Source organism: Loxodonta africana, chromosome 18 (assembly GCF_030014295.1).
Source record: "Loxodonta africana isolate mLoxAfr1 chromosome 18, mLoxAfr1.hap2, whole genome shotgun sequence".
In the NCBI taxonomy this organism is placed as follows: domain Eukaryota; kingdom Metazoa; phylum Chordata; class Mammalia; order Proboscidea; family Elephantidae; genus Loxodonta; species Loxodonta africana.
The window spans coordinates 16,545,188-16,567,588 of record NC_087359.1 but is presented as its reverse complement, the minus strand read 5'-3'; the positions used below and the strand labels follow the sequence as shown (position 1 = coordinate 16,567,588).

General features: G+C 49.6%; 1 protein-coding gene across 6 annotated transcripts in view; it reads right to left on the bottom strand.

Moving 5' to 3' along the window:
• UBE2O (ubiquitin conjugating enzyme E2 O) overlaps nucleotides 1-22,401 on the bottom strand; it is a 57,817-nt gene that overhangs the window by 16,075 nt on the left and 19,341 nt on the right. For 2 of the 6 annotated variants that reach the window (XM_064270704.1, XM_064270702.1), the window contains exon 1: nucleotides 4,776-21,123. The exons of 1 other annotated variant lie outside the window; for it this stretch is intronic. In XM_064270704.1, the coding sequence (XP_064126774.1) occupies nucleotides 4,776-5,273 (498 nt within the window). In that variant the 5' untranslated portion in view covers nucleotides 5,274-21,123. Of the gene's footprint in view, nucleotides 1-4,775; nucleotides 21,125-22,401 lie in introns of those variants that run through there. 3 more of the 6 variants (XM_064270701.1, XM_064270699.1, XM_064270700.1) reach the window with 3 other exon arrangements.

The window sequence follows — 22,401 nt, the reverse complement described above, 5'->3', positions numbered from 1 at the left end:
CGTGTGCGGGTTCTAGAGTTGGACGCTGGGACGTTACCAGCTAGGAAACCCCAGGCTCATGGCTGCAGGCCCGTTTCCACAGGTGTAAAACAGGACAGCAGTGCTGTCTCAGAGTGGGCGGGTGATTTGATGACACCACAAAGGCAGAAATGTCAGCACAGCGCCTGGTGCAAAGTAAGCGCTCAGCAAATACTGGTGGGGACTACTATCCCTCGACTCCACTGTGCCCCGGGTCGTGGATGCTGAAGACCCTCTGCAAGTCCAGGCTCTTCTCACTTCTGGTCAGAAACTGCATGACGCTGTGCTGGGCCGGGAGAACTCTGCTATGGGCCTGCTGGATGAGGGTGCCACTTTCTTACCACAAAGAACTTTCTATCCTGTGACCCTCCACTCTGGTCAGGACCTGGTATTTTCTGTGCTGCCCCACCCTACCCCGGCCCCCTGCTCCTGTTTTAGACTCCAAAAAGCCACAATTGCGGGTTTTTCCAAGTTGCCATAGAAACCAGAAGTTGCAGTACCAGGAAATCCAATGAGAGGCCAGGCTGTGTGGGTCAGGAGGGGGTACCCTCCTTGGTACCGAACTGCAGCAGGGGGTGCGGGCTCCCCACACACCTGGGCCGCTCCTGATTGTTCACAGACCCCCTCCGTGGTGGCATCTGTGTCTCGTCCCTGAGAGCTGACAGGAGAGAGAGGGGCAGCACAGGTACCGTCTCTGGTGGAACCCCGACCAGCCCCGCTGCGCCCTGGCCACGAGACCCTGCCTTGGCGCACGGGGAAGCTGAGACTCCTGCGCTGGCAGAGGCGGAGAGGAGTGGCTGGAGAGAGACACTGGCACCACTGCAAAGGAGAGGCAGCGCCTCCCTCTGACCTCTGCAGGGCCGGCTGGCAGGCAGGCATCTCCTCCATGCTCCGAGGGGACGAGGCTGTCCTCGGTTTGACGGCTGTCCGACTACCCTTGGTGCGTGACAGCCTGCAGGCGTCGGCTCGGCTCCACCTGAGGCTCTGCATCTTTGGGGTGGGATCTCCAATCTTTCCCGACACAGTTACTCTCCATTTCTCTACAGCCTGGACGGTGCTGGGAGCAGGGTGGGAGTGACGGGAGAGGAGCGGCCGTGTGTTGGTTACATTCCCGTCCCTCGGGAACTCCGGAAAATGAGAAAAGCGTGCTGTGTACAGAAGAGCTCCATCGTCTTTCAGGACTTTGGCACATAATTCCCTGGGTTCTACCCATACTGGGCACTGCCTTTCCATGTGCCCCTCTACCTGTCGGGGCCTTCCTCTCCCTGACCACCTCACAAACTGCCTGCATCACGAAGCCTGGCGGCACCCTCAGCCTAGAAGAAGGCTGTGCTCCCGGGGACCTCTGCCTTGTAACAAGAGTCCAACCGAGTGCTTATCATGAGTCAGGCTGCTTTCTAAGCACTCTGTGTGCTAATTTCACGAAACCCTCAACAACCTTATAAGGCAGGTATTATTACCATCCCCACTGTACAGATATAGGTAAATTGAGACAGAAAATAAGTAATTCCCCAGAATTGTAGAGAGAGTTCTGGAAGGTTCATACATTCTAAAAGACAGCAATTCTTTTTTTTTTTCAAATTGTGCGTTAAGTGAAAGTTTACGGCTCAAGTTAGTTTCTCATAAAAAATATATACACACATTGTTATGCGACCCTAGTTGCTTCCTCCGTAATGTGACAGCGTGCTCCCCCTCTCCACCCCGGATTTCCCATGCCCATGCAACCAGCTCCCGTCCCTTTCTGCCTCCTCATCTCACCTCCGAACAAGAGCTGCCCATGTAGTCTCGTGTATCTACTTAGTGAACTAAGAGGCACACTCTTCACGGGTACCATTTTATGTCTTATAGTCCAGTCTAATCTTTGTCTGAAGAGTTGGCTTTGGTAATGGTTTTAATTCTGGGTTAACAGAGAGTCTGGCGGCCATGTCTTCTGGGGTTCCTTCAGTCTCAATCAGACCATTATGTCTAGTCTTTTTACTAGAATTTGAGTTCTGCACCCCACTTTTCTCCTGCTCCGCCAGGGTCTCTCTGTTGTGTTCCCTGTCAGGGTGGTCATTGGTGGTAGCAGGGCACCATCTAGTTCTTCTGGTCTCAGGCTGATGGAGGCTCTTGTTTATATGGCCCTTTCTGTCTCTAAAATTCTCCTTGACTCTTTGGTGTTCTTCATTCTCCTTTGCTCCATGTGAGTTGGGACCAACTGATGCATCTTAGATGGCCGCTTGCTAGCTTTTAAGACCCCAGACGCTACTCATCAAAGTGGGATGCAGAACATTTTCTTAATAAACTTTGTTCTGCCAATTAACCTGGATGTCCCCTGAAACCATGGACCCCAGACCCCTGCACCTGCTACTCTGTCCCTCGAAGTGTCTGGTTGTATTCAGAAAACTTCTTAGCTTTTGCTTTAGTCCAGCTGTGCTGACTTCCCCTCTATGGTGTGTTGTCCTTCCCTTCACCTAAGGTAATTTTTGTCTACATCTAGTTAGTGAAAACCCCTTTCCCTCCCACCCCAGCCTTATAACCATCAAAGGATATTTTCTTCCGTATTTAAACCTTTTCTTGAGTTCTTAATGATAGTGGTCTTATACAATATTTGTCCTTTTGCGACTGCTTAATTTCACTCAGCATAATGCCTTCCAGATTCATCCACGTTATGAGATGTTTCACAGATGTATTGCTGTTCTTTACTGTTACGTAGTATTCCATTGTGTGAATATACCACAATTTGTTTATCCATTCATCTGCTGATGGGCACCTAGGTTGTTTCCATCTTTTTGCTATTGTGAACAGTGCTGCAATGAACATGGGTGTGCATCTATCTGTTCGTGTGAGGGCTCTTACTTCTCTAGGATATATTTCAAGGAGTGGGGTTGCTGGATCATATGGTAGTTCTATTTCTAGCTTTTTAAGGAAGCGCCAAATCGATTTCCAAAGTGGTTGTACCATTTTACATTCCCACCAGCAGTGTATAAGTGTTCCAGTCTCTCCACAACCTCTCCAACATTTATTATTTTATGTTTTTCGGATTAATGCTAGCCTTGTTGAAGACAGTCTTTCCCCAGCTGTATAGTTGTAAATGTTCCATTCATGCCTGGGGCATGTGGAAGGCAGTGTGGGGGCCGCTCAGGCCAGCATTTTGCCCCCACTTCCCACTACACTTATAAAGGATCAAGTATCCAAATCACAAAGGAGCCCTGGTAGCACAGCGGTTAAGCGCTCTGCTGCTGACCAAAAAAAGGTTGGCAGTTCGAACCCATCAGCTGCTTCATGGGAGAAAACTGTGGCAGTCTGCTCCCTTAGAAACCCTATGGGGCAGTTCTACTCTGTCCTCTAGGGTGGCCATGAATCAGGATCGACTTGATGGCGGTGGGTTACCCAAATCACAGCACTAGACGGCCGGGAAGGCTGTCAACACTAGAGGATGCTGTGCCTGCTCTCAGAAAACAGATTCCAGCTTAAAACTAAGCCATGAAACAAAACCCACACCCCCATTGCCAATAGGCACCCGCTCATGCAGCCTGAATATACTGGGGTTTTTCACAAATGGTTCCTGGGGTGAGGGACGGACAGATTTCACGGTCACCATGAGCTCTAAATTCTGAACCCCACCCCCCCCCCAACTTGGGGTCACGAATTAGCAATTCTTGAGGGAGAGCTATAGCTGCCAGAGATTTCTGAACAGAAAAATGATGAGAAAGGTAAAGAACCAAAACGCAAACTGAATCTCTTGAGTGTGGAGGGATTATGGGTGCTTTTTAGATTTTGCTCGAGTATCTGCTAAACCGAGCGTGCCTTTGACATCGTTGTACAGGGCTGTGGGCCCGCCTGGTGGGACCCAAGAGCCGGCATCCTCTACTCCATGGCATCCTTTGGGAAGAGGGGCCATGACACCACAGACCTGCCCTCTGCAGGGCTAAGGGTGCAGGCGAGCCGGGCTGTCAGGAGGTGCCTGTCTGACCACGTGCCGGGTGCTAGGGCGGCAAGACCCTGCCCCAGGATGTTCACACTCAAGTGCAGTGGGGGAGACGGGCCGACACCCAGATCAAGTGAGCTGAACACATGGAGAAAAGAGGGCAATATGTGGGCGGAGGGGAGTAAAGAGTGACCAGAATAGGGGGAGCCCGAATGAGTTATTTTCCATGGGTAGGTAGGAAGGGCCACTCCAGGTGACACTGACCAGAGGCTTGAGTGAAATGAGGGGGTGAGCATTACCCACAGCCAGCCACGGAGGCCCCAAGTGGAAGTCTGCCTGGGGTGTCCCGACCAGCAAGGGGGCCACAACGGCAGTGGTAGAGCAAGCTCTCAGGAGAGAGGTGGGGATGCGGTCAGGCTGCTCTGGCCTGAGAGAACCACGGTGGGGACTCGGGATTCTATTCTAAGTGAGATGGACGCTCCACGGGGCCCAAGCAGAGGCGCGCGTGAGAACAAGGTTAAAGGAGTGCCTGGCTGTGGAGAGACAGGCAGCGAGACAAGTTAGCCCAGTGGCTCTCAACTGGGGGCAAATTCCTCCCCCAGGGGACATTTGCAATGTTTAGAGAGATTTCTGGTTGCCACAATTGGTGGCGGTGCTTTTGATGTTTAGGGGGGCTGCTAAACATCTTGCAATATGCAGGACAGCCCCACAACACAGAATAACCTGGCCCAAGGTATCAGTGGCGCTGAGGTTTGAGACGCCGGAGCTGGGCTGTTCAGAGCACAAAGGTGCTGAGGCCAGAGCATGGGTGGAGAAGGTGGGAGAAAGGACTACCCTCTGGATTTACCTGGAACGTAGAGCAAATGAGGTGCTGAGACCAGAGCGTGGGTGGAGAAGGCGGGAGAAAGGACCACCCTCTGGATTTATCTGGAAGGTAGAGCAAATGAGGTGCTCCAAGTTGGAAACAAAATGGCAAGGGAGGAGGGGTAGGGTGGGGATGGCTGCAGGTCCTGTCCCGTCTGAGCTTGGGGAGCCTGTACCCAGGAACAGGGAGCTCCCTGGAGGCCCGCACCAGCTCCCGCTGCTCCCCGCGCCCTGGGGCACACATGCTTCTCCAGACCGTGATCTTAAGGCCTACAGCCAACAACCCAGCAGAAGCAACCAGCTCTTCCCAGACCTCCCGGTCCAGAGTAACCCCGCTCCTGACTGACCTGGAGGAACACAAGTCCACCACAAAAAACATTCCCGGCATAGAAACAGGGAATCTTGAGGCTGTCAGTTGATCCACAGGTTGGAAACACAAGGAAGCCAATTTAAGAGGCTCCTTCCAAGTGGTTCTGAACATCAGGTCACTGCAGGCCACTTGCCTGAGGGGAAGAAGGTGGGATTTCACTTTGTCACTGGCCCCCCAGCCTCCAGAAAACTATAGAGCTTCCCAGTGCCACAGAGGAAGCTGCAGGAAACCCCACAAAAGGCCAAGGAGGGGCCCTGTGATGGCTGGGCACTGACGGCACAGGCTGGAAGCCACTGGCCACACCACTGTCATCTCCTGTCACACACCAGGGCAAGCCAGAGGGGGATGTGGGTATTCTCCTCCGTCCCAGAAAGAAAACGTCTCAGTGTCTTCTGGGGGTCACTGATGTTATCAATACCAGGTCTTCAGCTCACAACTGGGAGCAGCGTGACACACAAAAGGCTCAGCATCATGCCCAGCACCCACTGGGTGCTTAATAAGCAGCCTCTGATCCCAGGGACATGATACCTGCCGACCCCACACTGGGCCAAATTGAGTGGAAAACTGAGGACCGCCTGCAACGGCCCCTGGTTTGGGTTCCGAGTGAGGCCTTACCTTCGCTGGATCGAGTCAGGCCCCAGGTGTGCAGAAGCCCTGCAGCCCTCAGCAAGGAAAACAGGCTATTTCTTTAGAAAAGAAAAACAAACCACCTCCGATGCTCTGTGTGGCAAGAGGGGCAAGAGAAGGCCTGGCAGAGGCACACAGGAGTGAAGCTGTCTGCCCAGGCCAGGACTCAAAGCAGATTCCTGAAAGGTCAGAGCAGCACCGGGGTTTCTGAAGGCTTGCTACTCCTCAAGAGGGCAAAAGCAATCTGAGAAACACCCCAGCCCCACCACCTACTCTGAGCTGAGTCTTAGATACACTGACGCAGGGTACACTCAGGGTATCATCAGTGGTGGGGGGCAGGCTTCCAACTGTGTGGTGACTTCAGGGCCTCCTACCCAACTCCTCCCATCCCCACTGAGGTCCCTCCCGGGCACTGACGGGGCTCCTGCAGTTCTGATGCTGTCTGTGAGCGTGCAGAGCTTGGGTGCCCTGCCTATGGCGGGCAGCGGTCTAAGCCAGCAGCACTACCCTGTTCAGCACGGTACATGGTGGGGGACGTGTGTGAGCACACTTATGGACACTTCCGTAACTGAGAAACCCAACCTATCTGTGGGAGGTGGGAGCAGAGAAACTGCTGGAACCTACAAATGGGGTCAAATAATTTTTGAGTGCTTCCCACAGATTCAAGGCTAGACAAGAACACAAGCATAAAGCAAGGAGCGTGCACTGTCAGTAAAGAGGGTACAGGGAGCAGGCCCAGGCACGGGTGACAGGGGAGGGCAGGTCCAGCAATGGTCAACCTTCTCTACTTTGCCCCCACCCCACCATGTTAAGATGGCTTGGCAAGAAGCTACCAGACTGCAAAGGTTATCCCTGTGTGGGCTTCTGAAAGTGCTTTGGAAATCTGAATGGAACGCTCCCTAGAGCAGCATGTTTTCAGACTGTGAGTTCTGACCCACACCTGGGTTATGAAATCAATTCAGCGGGTCAGGGCCAACCGTGAAAAAGAAAAGATCTGAGTGCTTCAGAGGTATTAAGGGTAAGTACTGTGTGGGAAAACATTCCCTTATGCACATACAGGCAGTTCCCGGATTATGAACAAGTTCTGTTCCCATGTCTATCTTTAAGTCAAACTTGTACGCAAGTGAGAACAGTCAGGTACATTCGTGTCTAATGTCAGTTGGTCAAATGTTTGTCTTAGGATACAGTATATACTGCTCTTTTCAATGCATAAAAAACATTAGACACTTCCAGATACACTAAATAAAACATCTTTAACATAATAATACAGTAATAGTGTTTTGACGCACATTGCAAAGTAGCACCCGTTTGTTATTAGAACCACTGTATGTACCTTGATTTTTTAATATAATAGGCTTCACGGAGTTGGTTCATAACTACACGTGAAGACAAGACAAACGTTGGGGCCCCAAACAAGAAAATTCTGTCAATTGTGTGCAGCAGAAACTAAATTGTTTGCTCAGCTAAAACAAAAGACGGACATCAACTAATTCAATAATTAGAGGGTGTTTTCTATAGGTCCTAGGCTAGACAAGAATATAAATACACAATAAAGAACGTGTCTTGGCTTTAAAGAACTTACACCTGGATAGGGGAGGCAAAATAAAAATATCTGCCAATACTCACACACAAGTAAACACAATGCTAAGAGCCCTGCTGGGCTCCGCTGCTAACCCACCAGCGGCTCCTCAGGAGAAAAGACCTGGCAATCCGCTTCTGTAGAGATTACAGCCTAGGAAATCCTGTGGGGCAGTTCTACTTTGTCGCATGGGGTCACTACGAGTCGGAATTGACTGGACAGCACCCAGTGATAACAAGCACAATGCTGCACTGTGTAGGAGACCGTCTTAGTTATCTAGTGCTGCCATAACAGACGTACCGTAAGTGGGTGACTTTAACAAAAAGAAATTTATTCCCTCACAGTCTGGGAGGCCAGAAGCCCAAATTCAGGGTGCCAGCTCCAGAGAAAGGCTTTTTCTCTGTTGGCTCTGGGGGAAAATGCTTGTTATCAACCTTCCCTGGTCTAGTTGCTTCTCAGCACAGGGACCCTGGGTCCAAAGAACGACCTCTGCTCCCGATGCTGTTTTCTTGGTGGTATGAGGTCCCTCTGTCTCTCTGCTTGTTTCTCTTTTATATCTCAAGAGAGATAGACCTAAAACACAACCTAATCTTGTAGATTGAGTCCTGCCTCATTACCGTAACTGCCTCTAATCCTGCCTCATTAACATCACAGAGGCAGGATGTACAACAAATAAGAAAATCACATCAGATGACAAAATGATGGACAACCACACAATACTGGAACTCACAGCCCAGCCAAGATGACAGATATTTTGGGGGGACACAATTCAGTCCAAAACAAGGGCATGAATGGCCATCATTCTTATTTTCCAATGGCTGAGGGAGGGGAAGCCAGGAAGGGCCATGCTGCACAGGGTCTTGCTCACCAGAGATACAGGCAGGGGGCAGCAATGGGATGCATCTCACCCTCGGCCTCGTACTCTCACGCCCCAGGGCCACCCTGTACCCCGGGAACCCTCTCCCTGATCTCCCAATGACTGCAGAGCTGCAATCAGGGCTGGGCAACGCAACAAGTGTGCATCACTGCCTGGAACTGCAGCTGCAGCCTGCCCAAGGGGACAGAGAAAGGGGACGGACGCCAGCTGTCTGCTAAGTGAGGGGAAGGACCGGGAGCCGCGTGGCAAGAGGCCAGCTGGTGCCCGGGCTGCAGAGCCTCTGCAGAGTCTGTGTGCTTGGCCCGCAGCGTGGCATTCCAGCAGCAGGGGCCGGCCCCGAGAAGGAGCCCAGCGCTATCCCCCCTCAGCTGGGCCCTGGGCTTATCAGCCTGGCTTAAAGGGGACAAGGACTGTCTGGGACCTTTGCGCTTCAAGGGGAGGATAGACGACATCTTCAGGAGAAGCCCTCCCTCCTCAAGAAGTAACTTCCCATTCTGTTCACGTCCGGTTGGAGGGGCTATCCCACCCAGCTAGTGGGCCCAGAGGGGCCATTTTCCACAGGACCAGGAAGGCATCCCCTAGAGTGAGCAGAGAGCAGACCAGCTGTCCAGGCAACAGAGAGGGCTCAGCGCCTTAACACTGCTCTCCAGACCTTGGTCTGCTGCTGTCAGGTCACTTTACGGAGGAGGGTCCGGGCAGTGATCATGGGGCTGCCCCTTGCAGGGCCCTGTGCTGAGGAGAACCCGGTGTGCTGGCTCTTTCGACCCTCACCTCCAGAAGAGAGACACCGTTTTCTGGCTCTCACGCCACAGAGGAGGCAGTGACCTGCCAAGGTCAGCCAGGGCCAGAGGCCAGGGCCTGGTTCTGCTAACCAGTCTTTGCTCTCCAGCACAGCCTTTCCACCCCGCCCGGGGCAATAAAAGCCTGCTGACCAGAAGTGCTGACCCTGCCAGTGGGGACCCTGGAGCCACGTCCCCTGGGAGGTTCTTGGAAATGCAGTCTCAGGCTCCCACCTGAATGTCAGCAACTTTTCCAGGATATCCGACGCACATTAAAAGTGACCTCACGGAACAGTGCTCCCCAACAGAAGGGCATCGGAATGTGGCGGGGGGGCCTTTTATGGGTCCCAGACTTACAACCCGCCACCTCTTCCACAGCCTCTAGGACAGTATTTCAAACAAGCTCCCAGAGTGATTCGGATGCACACCCCAAACCCCAGCCCTCCGACTAGTGTCTGAAAGGTGGCGGAGGAGGAGGGAGAATTGTTACAGGCGACTTCACCTCCCTGAGCTGCTTTGAGGGACTTTCCAGTTTGGGGGAAACACCAGTGCTGGGATGTGCTGTCCAGGAGGACGGGGGCCTGGCGGGGTTGCATCTGAGTCCAGGGGGGACCCCGTGTGCAGAAACACACCCCCCTGAACCCAAACCAGCCTCCTGCGTGTTTATCAAGCACCTGCAGTTACAATTTCGAGGCAGGTGAAATGGACACCCGTCCAGTTGCTGGGTGCTGGGCACAGGTATCACTGGGCATCTGCTGACCTGGTGACTCTGCAGACCCGGGAGCTCCTGGTGGTTGATGTCACCTCTTGGTTTGATCATGAAGTCCTAAGAACACTCTCCCAAGGCTTACCCACGGCTCCTCATATTGGGACACGAGATGGGGCAGAAACACTTAAAAACCAAAAAGCAGACCACTGACAACAGGGGGAAAAGCATGTTCAAGTCCAAGTCTAAAGCCACAGGAAGAGGCTGCAGCCACCACTCGGAGGCAGCCTGTGCCACTCAGACCCGTGCAGGTTGCAGGCCAGACATGAGAACCAGGTCTCTGCAGAGGCTGCCATGGGGCCGCATGCCCCTGACGTCTCACCACCTGCTGGGCTCTTGAACGCCTCAGCTGGGATGGGTGTCCTGGACTAGACAAGCTCCAACACCCCTGCCAGCCACGACTCCAGAGCTCCTTGTCTGCAATGCCTGCAGGGCCTCTGACTTCTACCTGCTTAACACCTCTCTCTACCTTTGTCAGCTCAGTTCCGAGCGCCCACTCACAGACCCCCACACAGGCTGGCTTAAGGGAAGAGATATTTCTGGTCCATGTGGGCTACAAAAGCGCCCACAGTGGGGCTCTGGGGAGAGGCCTGGACGGGCTCCGGCTGCACACTGGGGAGAGGTCTGGACGGGCTCCGTCTGCACACTGGGGAGAGGTCTGGACGGGCTCCGGCTGTGCACTGGGGAGAAGTCCTGGACGGGTTCAGGCTGCGCACTGGGGAGAGGCCTGCACGGGCTCTAGCAGCCTCTCTCCAAGGAGGTCCTGGCTCAGCTGGAAAAGTCAGAGCCACATCAGGTAGCCTGTACAAAGAATGGACACCACGCACAGGCGTGCCTGGATTTAGATGTACTACTAAAAAGCCTTATGGAAAAAGAACTTTACAAATTGAAGGGATTTGGGGTATACCAGGGGAGCTACTTAAAGAACTCAAACCTGTTGCCGTCAAGTTGATTCCGACTCATAGTGGCCCTACAGGACAGAGAAGAACTGCCCCATAGGGTTTCCAAGGGGTGGTTGGTGGATTTGAACTACCAACCTTTGGTTAGAAGCCAAACTCTTTTTTTTTTTTTTAAATAATTTTTATTGTGCTTTAAGTGAAAGTTTACAAATCAAGTCAGTCTCTCACACAAAAACCCATATACCCTAATGAGACAGCCCGCTCTCCCTCCACTCTCTCTTTTTGTGTCCATTTCGCCAGCTTCTAACCCCCTCCACCCTCTCATCTCCCCTCCAGGCAGGAGATGCCAACATAGTCTCAAGTGTCCACCCAATCCGAGAAGCTCACTCCTCACCAGCATCCCTCTCCAACCCATTTGTCCAGTCCAATCCATAGAAGCTAAGCTCTTAACCGCTGTGCCATCAGGACTCTTACTTACAGAAAATCTTACAGTATGCAAGTAGCCACCACTCGTGTACAGGGTCAAACTTTTTTACCCTTTTTAATTCTGAAGCCAGACACACCTGTACCAGGTAAAGGGACACACGCTAAGGGGGAGTCAGTGCTGGAAGCGGGGTGCTGAGCTGGGTCTGCAGAGGCTGCCACTGACCTGCCAGGCAGGGAGGGGACAGGGAGGGGATGGGGAAGCGCTGCACAGCAGGCACCAGCTCAGACCCAGCACAGACGGAGGAGGGAAGAGGCCTGAGTGTCGCAGATCCCAGTGGGCTTCCCAGGCCACCTGAATCCTCATCACCAGCTCAGGAGGAAGGTCTTTATCCTCAGCGGGGAGCCCTGGGGTAAGCCCTCACACCCAGTTCCCCCTACTAGAAACCAGACCCCAGCATGCAAGACCCAGGGCCCTGCTTCCTAAAATCTTTTCTACATAACTGAGCAGGGCTGTTCTTTCTCACTGCAGCGGCGCAGCAGCGGGTCTCTGCACCGTTCCTCCTGAGCCCAGTTTATCCTAGCCACTCCCACAACTGCTCCACGCCTACAGGAAGGAACCTCAAATCCAACCACCTGACACACAAGGCGACTGGCATGTTAACCCCTTGCATTTTAAAAGGAGAAAAAGAGGGCAATACTTAGTAACACCACACAACACCAGTGGAGGAAACGCCCAGGTATGGACATGCTAAATCTTCGTCCACTAAACCCGCGTCGCTGGCGACAGCCCACCGAGGGCTCCTCTTGCTCTGACTGTTTTAGGAAGGCCCCTGCAGCCTGAACTCATTCTATCACAAACCTGAAGGAATTCACTTTTCTGGAGACTAAAAACAGACACGACATCAAGAAAGGCCAATCACTAGACAAGGACATCATGGTTGGTAAAGTGGAGGGTCAGTGAAAACGAGGGAGAGCCTCAGTGAGATGGACTGACACACAGCCGTCAGGGTGGATTGGAGCATACCAACGATCGTGAAGATGGTGCAGGACTAGGCAACATTTTGATCTGTTATGGATGGGGTCGCCACGAGTCGGGGCCAGCTCGGTGACAACTAACACAACAGATGGAAATGCATCTGAGCTCTAGAATACCCCACTTCTGGACGCCAGGCCCTAAAATCAGCCACTGCAAGAGGAGGTTTTGGCAGACCTCACACTCTTGTGCTTTCACACTGGGCAGGAAAGCAGCCTCCGGGCTTATACAGAGGTCATGTGAACCCGACATGTAGAACAGGGTTACTGGGCAGGAACAAGGGGGTAAGGTAAAATACAGCTCACCCAGGACGTTGTACAACTCAACCTGAGACAGACCCACCCTGGGGGTGGACACGCCCACTCGTGTCGCTGGTGCAGTCCCCCCACCCCACGGTGGTCAGGACCCCTTTCATTTCCTCCTAACTGCCAGCATCCCTCCTGCAGCGCAGTTTCAGCCTCTGCCCAGAACGTCCACGGTGTGGCGCTGTCCACGCCCCCAGAAGCTTAGGAACTTGCTCGATCGATAGCCACGCTCTGCAGAACACATTCCACCTCCCAGGCAGACTGGGACAGAAAGGGATGCACTCAGCACTGCTATTTTTAAAAATGCAAATACGGTAGAACAAGGCAGTAAGAGAAAAAAGGCAGGGAGCCTGGCCAACACATTCCCAGGGGCCCGGTCCTCACTGAGGCAGGGCTGGGCTGAGGTGTGGGGGTGGGGGTGGGTGTCTGATCTTCCTATGGAGTTCCTGACTTCTGGCTTCCAGTAGCGTTCAGCTTTTGTAATACCTATGAGGCTCAGACCCATACCAGTGGACGGAGTAGACAGTACACAGCAAGCCAGGGACACACAGCGAGCCGCACCAGGAGACACACAGCCCCACAAGGACACACACACAATGAGCCCCACCAGGACAGACACACAGCTACACCAGGGCAGACACACAGCTCCCCCAGGACAGACACACAGCCACACCAGGACACAGACATGCAGCCAAGTCACGTCAGGACAGACACACAGTCGAGCTGCACCAGGACAGACACACAGCAGATCAGGAGACTCCACCCTGCAGGGACAGGCAGATGTCAGGACCCATCCAGGAGTGACTATGTCAAAACAACTGGTTCTTCCATTAGCTACAATCTAAAACTACATCTTTCCACAACACGCTGAGATGGTGTGCTGCAAAGACGCCTTTTTCAGAGAGAAGCAGGGACCTGGTAAAAGCACAGGAAACCAAGGAGAATGAGACAAGACGCCTGGGATCTGAAGAAGGCAAATTGGAGTCTTGCATCAGTCGGTTATGGTCCTAACAGCCAGTCCCAAAACCAAGGACAGACTTCAAAACCTGCCCGATCCATACTGCCGAAGTCCCTGGCCAGAGAGCCCCACAGACAGGCTGACCCCAACCGAGAGCACAGACAGCCTCGTCCCTCAACTTCCTGAACTCCCCAACTATGACAGCTATGCCTTCCCTATCCTTCAGTGTCCCAAGTCACTAGAATGAGGTCAGCACAGGTGAGGTACAACCCAAACCAATGTTAGTAACACACACACGCACACACACACACAACAACAACCAAACCACTCCACCGCTTCCCACTGATTTACATGTGAGGGCTGAGCTCCAAGAATCCAGTTTAAGAAACAGACCGTTAAATATTAATACTCAATCTCTACTCTTAACACTACAAGCTCAATGTTATGTTTGCAAAACCAAGAGAAGTCCCACTACCTTCTGGAGGCTCTGACGTAGCTGAAGTATCGTATGGGCCTCCTGCCTGCCCAGCCACTATGGACACAACACACATGCTGTTATTCTAATGCACCTGTGTACAGGTGAGCAAAAATCTCATTTTACTAACTGCCGAATGCACAGAGTGGGGACTGGCACCATGACAGACCAGTGGAAAAGGACCTGGTGGAGGAAATCCAGCAGTTAGGAAAACTTTCTTCTCTACTGCAGATCCTCACGTTTTTACCAGATGTGGTGCAGATATGGGTATGAGATTAAAATTCCATTCTCTACAGAAGGGTGCCAGCAACCATCTCTCCTGGTCCCGGGTCACCCTAAGAAAGGCCATAACGGCCAGCGGTGGCACTGCTCTGGCCTCGGAAATCCATCTTAATCCAGGAGGAGGGACTAACGTAGTTCCAAAATTCCTCCAACCGAGACTGCACTAATGTGGGCCAAAGCCCCCAAGTTAGAAGGTGGGACAGAAAGGGCAGCCTGAGGCACAACCCAGCCAGCGGAGGGACGATTCAGTCCTCAAGGCAGTTCCATCTCCAGAGATGTGCAGTGTGAGACATTCACAATCATTTTATGAGTTGTCAGCGACAAGCCAACCACTCGTACGAGACAGCCCTAGCCCACCCTCACCAGACAGCATTGGGGAAGTTGTGCTCAGCACAATGACTGGCTGTGCCACTAGCCCTCTCTGGGGATAAAGCCCTAAGATGCCATGATTCTAAAAATCCACCAAGGAGCATGCGCAGGATTTTTAAACCCATGACTAGACACATGCATGATCAGAAAAGGAACTGCAGGACACAGATGGCTGAGACCTAAGAACTAATATTCATGCTGTTTGGGAAGAGCGATCAAATTAACGTCCGTGGAGAATTTAAATTACAGACGGACAGTGGCTCAGCATAAAGAAAACAAAAATCCTCACAACTGGACCAGTAAGCAACATCACAATAAGTGAAGGAAACACTGAAGTTGTCAAAGACTTCACTTTACTTGGACCCACAATCAACACCCATGGAAGCAGCAGTCGAGAAATCAAACAATGCATTGTTGCACTGGGCAAATCTGCTGCAAAACACCTCTTTAAAATCTTAAAAAGCAAAGATGTTACTCTGAGGACAAAGGAATGTCTGACTAAAGCCACGGTATATTTGATTGCCTCATATCCATGCGAAAGCTGGACAATGAATGAGGAAGATCGAAGAAGAATTGGTGCCTTTGAGTTGTGGTGTTGGTGAAGAATATTGGCTACACCATGGACTGCCAGAGGAACGAACAAATCTGTCTTGAAGGAAGTACAGCCAGTGTGCTCCTAGAAACAGGGATGGTGAGGCTCTGTCTCATGCACTTTGGACATGTCATCGGGGGGACCAGCCTTTGCACAACATTCCTTTTTTGTCCTGGTTTTAGTTTCCATCTCCCTGAAACACAGTAAGAGTCTGTTAGGGACAACCTCCATTTTTTCTTTCTGTGAAAATGTATTTTGTTCTCACTCTTGAGTAACTTAAGCAGGTTACTGAAAACTAACCCTGCAATTTCTTTTCCTTAGCACTTGGAAGATTTTATTCCACTGTGGTCTGGCCTCTACTGTTGCTACTTAGAAATCTGCTGAGTTTGACTGGTGAACCTTTGGGGTAATCTTTTCTCTCAAGCTGATTCTAACATGCTATTCTCTCCTCTCGGGACTCCCATTAGACATATGTTGGATCCTCTCATTCTATCCTCCATGTCCGTAATTTCTTTTTTTAAAAAACCATCTCTTTATCTCTCTATATTGAATTCTGGTTAATCTCTTCAGACCTGTTTTCCAGTTCACAAATTCTCTCTTAAATTGTGTTCATTCTGCCATTTAACATCTCCATTGGATTTAAATTCAATGATTAGAGTTTTCATCTCTGAATTTTTTTTTAATACACAGTTTTTTTTAGGCATTGTCTTTCCTTTGATTTCTATTTGTTATGGATTGAATTGTGTCCCCCAAAAATATGTGTATCAATTTGGCTAGGTCATGATTCCCAGTATCATGTAATTATCCACCATTTTGTCATCTGATGTGATTCTCCTATGTGTTATAAATCCTGTCTCTATAATGTTGATGAGATGGAATGAGTGGCAGTCATGTTAATGAGGTAAGACTCAATCTACAAGACTGGACTGTGTCTTGAGCCAATCTCTTTTGAGATATAAAAAAGAGAAGCAAGCAGAGAGACACGGGGGACCTCATGCCATCGAGAAACTAGTGCCAGGAGCACAGTGTGTCCTTTGGACCCAGGTACCTGTGCTGAGAAGCTCCTCGACCAGGGAAAGATTGAGGACAAGGACTCTCCTCCAGAGCCGACAGAGAAAGCCCTTCTCTGGAGCTGACATGCTGAATTTGGACTCGTAGTCTACAAGACTGTGAGAGAATAAACTTCGCTTTGTAAAAGTCACCCACTTGTGGTATTTCTGTTGCAGCAGCACTAGATGACTAAGACACTATTCCTTCTTTTAGCTCGTCAATCACTTTAAATATTTATATTATCTCAGTTCTTACATTGGGAATTCTTCTGTTTGTTATGGCAGTTGACTCTTGCTTATAATTTCTATGTGTTCTGTAATTTCCTAGCATGAGTTCGTCGTTGACGAGGATTGTAAGATTCCAGGTGGCCTGCAACTGTGGACGGGTCACACTAGACAAGTTTTCCCTTTGCTTCTGCAGGGAGCTCCAGGGGTTTCACCATCCACTGCTAGTTGGGAAATTCTTGCACCAGGTGAGTATTATAAATATGGACTTCAAACTTCGATGTCTCCATTGCTCATGGAAGACTTCTCTAATACTACCCAGAGTATAGGGCAACGATGAACTTCCTCGCCATTTCTCTGGTCCAACAGGAGAGATTTTTTGGTACTCCTTTTGCTCCTTAAGGAGCCCTGGTGGTGCAGTGGTTAAAGTGCTGGGCTGCTAGCCAAAAGGTCGGTGGTTCAAACCCACCAGCTGCTCCACAGGAGAAAGATGTGGCAGTCTGCTTCCGTAAGATTTACAGCTTTGTAAACCCTATGGGGCAGTTCTACTCTGACTTATAGGTCACTATGAGTCAGAATCGACTTGACAGCAGTAAATTTGGTGGGGTCTTTTTGGGGGTGGGTGAGGGTTTGTCCCTTTGACCAGAGAATGGACCTCTGAGAAGATTTCCATTTCAATTCCATACTTTACATGTTCATTAAAATCCAAATCTCTATTATTGTTATAGGACCTATTTCTGGGTTCAAGAAACACCCCCAGAGCTGCCATGACATCAGTAGGCCTACTCTGGCTTTAAGTTCCCTCCATTTTTGGTCCCTTGGCTATCCCTTTCTTTCTTATAAGGTCAGTTCTATATTTAAAATCTTTTTGTTATAGTTTATACATCATTTTTAAGTGATGGTAGTAGAGGTAGTTCTACATTAGTTTAATCTTCCAATGTGATTGAAAACCCCATGTCATTCTTATTCTCCCCATCTTTTGTGCATGACCTGTTTTCTGTCTTTGGAAGCTTTATCCCCAGTGTTCTGGAACTTCACAATGTGCCATAGTTACGACTTTTTCCATCCACCATTCTGGAACCTTGTGACTATCAATTCTGGAACGATTTCCTGTTTCTCTGATACATTTCTGTTCTTCTTTTGCCTTTTCTCTCTTCATAGATCTCCTAGGTGTTAAACATTTTTCTTATTTCCTAGGAGACTTTGTCAACTTGAAAAAAAAAATTATTTTTTTAATTTCTAAGAACTCCTTCTTATTCTGATTTTTAAAGCATCCAAGCTTTTATTTCGTGGATAATATATTGCCTTTTATTTCTTTTTTTGTTGTTGTTTCCTTTTTTTGGTTTTGTTTTGTTTTATTCATACGGGAATTTTGTTCTAAGAGATATAAGAGGAAGGGAAAGAAGCAGGAGACTATTCTAATCAATCCATAAAATGTGGAAGGAGCCCTAGTGGCTCACTGGTTAAGTACTTGACTGTGAACTGAAAAGTTGGAGGTTTGAACTACCCAGCAGCTCCTTGGGAGAAAGACCTGGTAATCTGCTCCTGTAAAGATCACAGCCTAGGAACCCTACAGGACAGTTCCACTCCATCACATAAGGTCAACACAAATCAGAATCAACTGAGCGGCACCCAACAACGTAAAATATGGACTAAACAGTCTCGTGGAAAACTTACTGTGTAGTGGGTGCCAGGCCCCTGCTGGGGGTAACAGGGTAGATCATGGGGAAGTGGGTACGGAGGGAGAGGAAAGACCACACAAAGTTTGTTGCTGTTAGCTGCCATCGAGTCTATTTCAATTCATGGCGACCCCATGTGTGCAGAGTAGAAATGCTCCACAGGACTTTCACAGCTGTGACTTTTCAGAAGCAGATCGCCAGGCCTGTCTTCAAGATGCCTCTGGGTGGTTTCAAATCGCCAACCTTTCAGCCATTAGTTGAGCACTTAACCTTTTGTGCCATCCAGGTACCCCATACAAAGTTTACTATTTTAATTTTGTAGTTAGTGAACTTTCTGAAAATAAGAATGCCTTTTTAATGTAAGTGTTTTAAAATGTGGATCCCTACACAACAGTTATTTCAGTTTTGCCTATTTAGGCTTCGGATCATGCTTGGGACCTACATGAAATCGCAGACTCCTTACAAAAATTCCAGAGTCCCCAGAGCCTGCCCCTCCTCCTACCCAAGATCTGAGGCTAAGACATTGTTCTTTCCGGTTCACAGATGAGCAGTACTGTGGGTTACAGAGCAATTCTGTTGCACATATGATAAACATCAGGCCCCTGAGTCCCACGTAACACTGGGTTGGACTGGGGACTTTCAGCCAACCTTAGAGCAATAATGACTCCTATTTCTAAGAGTATATTCACTATGTGTTTTGAGGGTTTCTTCTGTTTGCTGTATCAACTCTGTTTCTTCTGAGAGACCTTTTTCAATTTGTTTATTCTGGCTTCTACTTTCTAAGCTGGAAGCTCTCGAATATGTCCAGTGATCCTTGGCTGTCCATTTCTATTTAAAAGCACTGAAGGATCTCTGTGGTGATGGAATAGTTCTGTACCTTGGTTGCTGTGGTAGTTACACGAATCTACATATGCAATAAAATGGCACCTGTATTGTGTACACACACGGCACCAATGTCAATTTCCTGGCTTTGATACTGTCTACAGGAAATTAGGTGAAGGGTACAGGGGATCTCTCTACTACTTTTGCAACTTTCTGTGAATCTGTAATTATTTCAAAATAAAAGGTAACAACAACAAAAAAGCGAGGCAATGAAAACACTGGAAGCTGTGTGAACACAAGCAAGTTTGTGAACTGGTAAGGACCGTTTTAGGGTAGACTCACATTAGCTGGGGTAGAAAATTAGCTTTTTCTTTGAGGAACCACCAAATGCTAGCAACTGCAGGCCTTTGCCTCTAATAAACCCAACCCAACCCAACCCATTGCCACTGAGCTGCTCCTGACCAATAGTGACACTGATGCTGTTCATTTTTTCCAGAAAGGATTCCTGTAATCCTCATGCCTGGTCTCAGCGCTCTGGGAGCAGGTGGGGACATGGCTGGGGGGCTCTCCTTTGAGTGTGAGGCCTTTCGGGACCGTCTTGTCAGTCCAGGGTCGCTGCTCTTTGCTCTGCCTGAGACGCCTCAATCCCACAGAGCAGCTGGTAAGTTCTAGTCGCTGACCTTTCAGTTAGTACCCGAGTGCTTAACTACTGCACCACCAGTGGTGATACCGGCTGCCTCCAATTCCGTAGGCTTTCTAAGCGCTCCGGGGTGAATGGGTTTGCTTCTGTAGGCACCAATATTCCAACTTCCCCTGTTCTGTTCTGCTCAGTCTTCGTTTACCTTCCAGCTTCTAAAAATTTGGAACTCCTTGTCTCTTATTCTCTTCTCTCCCATTCTTTGTTCTCATAAGTTTACACATTAAAAAAAAATCCTTTTATTGTCATTTTAGCAGCGTTTCTGAAGGAAGTGGAGGTAAATGTGTTCAATCTACCACATTTACCTCCAGTATTTTCTTATACCATTCAGCAATTGTAACCCTCATTTTGCAAGGTATTTACATATTTGAAGATGAAGGAGAGATGATGATAATAAGCCAACAAAAGCAGTTCACAATTTCAAAAATTAGGAACGCTTCGTTTAGACACTCACCGACTCAGAGACCAGTTCTCTCTGAAGAGCTCCCCAGTTCTGCTGTTCTAAGAGCTGAGCTGATGTGGGGAGAGAGCACAGTTTCACTAGAAACCACCCCAATCTCCTGAAAAAGAAGCTACCATGTGCTCCTACTGATGGCAGTTTGCTTCAAATGTCAAACAAAAGTTGAAATTCTACAGACTGCTGTGATTCAACCACGTTAGATCTGGTCCCGGGCTGAGCTGGGCCCCGAGTGGCAGAGAATCGCTGCCAGTGTCAGGCGGTAGATGTGGGTAATCAACACCTTGCACACTCACACAATTAAATTAGCCTCTGGAACGCAGAACTAAAAACAATCACCGAGAAAGTCACAGAACAGAAATAGCAGAACATGCGCCCCTCAGCAGACAACCGTGCTGTTTACGGGGGGGGGACCCGTGAGGAGCGGCAGCCAGACACACTGAGGAAGTTCACGGCCTCTTCACCGAGCACCGCGTGTCACACACACACACAGCGCTGGCGCAGCATTGCCGCGTCTGAAAACTGCCCAACGGCTGCAGAAACGTGACTCGGTCATCAAGGTACATGCACATCCGTCAACAAGTATTTAATCACCCTCCTGCATACAAGTATTATATTCCGTACTATGAGGGGGACCGAAAAGAAACAGAATGGTTTCTGCCTTCAAAAAACTCAAAATTATTTTAACTGGCGTACTATGGTTCGGGTGATGATGAATATAAGTTGGAACCACATATAAGAAATAAGGCACTGATACGTGAATAAGTTGTGAAAACATTATGCAAAGTGAAAGAAGCCAGTCACAAAAGACCACACATTGTATGATTCCATTTACATGAAATGTCCAGAACAGGCAAATCCAGAAAGACAGAAAGAGGTTGCCAGGAGCCAAGTGTAGGAACGGAGAGGGAAGGACTGCTAGTGAACGGGTATGGGCTTTCTTTCTGGGGTGATGAAAATATCTTAAAGGGAGATAGTGGTGATGGTTGCACAACTCTGAATATACTGACAACCACTTGAATAGGGTACTTTAAAAGCGTAAATTTTACAGTGTATGAATTATATCTTAATGAAGTTGTTAAAAAAAAAAAAAAAAAACGGCAAGGCAAGTTAGTGTCTCAGATAGGAACTAATTACTGACCCTGCTTGGTTCTATGGTTTTTAGCAGATGTTTTCTTGGCTAAGTCTCCTGAGTCATAGTATTCCCTGGAAATTCTCTGCATTATAGATTTTATTTTTCAAGTCAAATACTAGTGTCTATGTTAACTATAACTAAATCACCAGAAAACTAAACTTGGCACCATCACTTAGATACATTTCCTCCTGTGGACTTTTCTTTCCTAAGCCTTAGCATTCTTCATTCATCTGTGGCTTCTATCAACCTTCATTCCAAACACTTAGCCTCTTTGGGCCTCAGTGCCCCGACTATAAAATAAGGGGCTCCCACCAAGTCATCCCTAGGACCCCTTCCAGTCCCACCACTACGTGCCCAGAGATACCCTCACACTAGCACACAGCCAGCATCACCCTCAGCGGCTAGGTCGAGGACCCCCCCGCCTGAGGACTCGGCAACTAGACACCCCTGAACCCCAATGTTATCAGCACTGAAGGGTACAAAGGCCTACAGTAGAGGAGAGAGAATGGAAACCTCAAAAGGTGGAAACACACTGGGTGCACAGGTCTTCCTGGGAAACGGGAAGGACACGTTCATGGTCCTACTGTGAGCCGTGTCATCCGTGTCATCGGATGGATCTCTCCCTGGAGCCGCATGAAAGACCCTGGATTCCAAGCATTGACAAGGATGACTCCTGCATCCTGGGGAAAGGACACAGGGCCACCCGTGACAGCCACGGTCCGCGCTGGGTTCTGGAAGGGTCTTTGATTTAGAGTTGTGCCTTTGCTTCCACAAGAAGCTGTAGTGGTAGCCCCAGCAGAAAGCTAATGACAACTCAGCAATTCCGACTGGGGCAAAATGCCAGGAGTGGGGTTGAAAGGCGCTTGGGGACGTTTCTGGGAATGTGTTTTTACTTAAGCTTTTTAAAATTTTTTTCCCCTCACAAGGTCCTCTAGATTCAAATACCTCTGTGAGCCCCCCACCACTATCAGTGGGAAGACCTTGCCCTAATAGAGGCGCTTAGGAGCTGGCACCAAGGAAAAACTGATGCCAACCTCCGCTGCCCCCGAAGAGAGCTGGTTTCTCCCTGGAGTGGCACCAAACGGAATCCAACTCAACAACCTGGTCCGAAGGGCAACACCCCTGAGAGGGAAGAAAGGCACTAAGCAGAGGTGACTCACTACGACATGCAGAGCCGCGAGTGACCCTGAGCCCTTCAAGTTACTCCT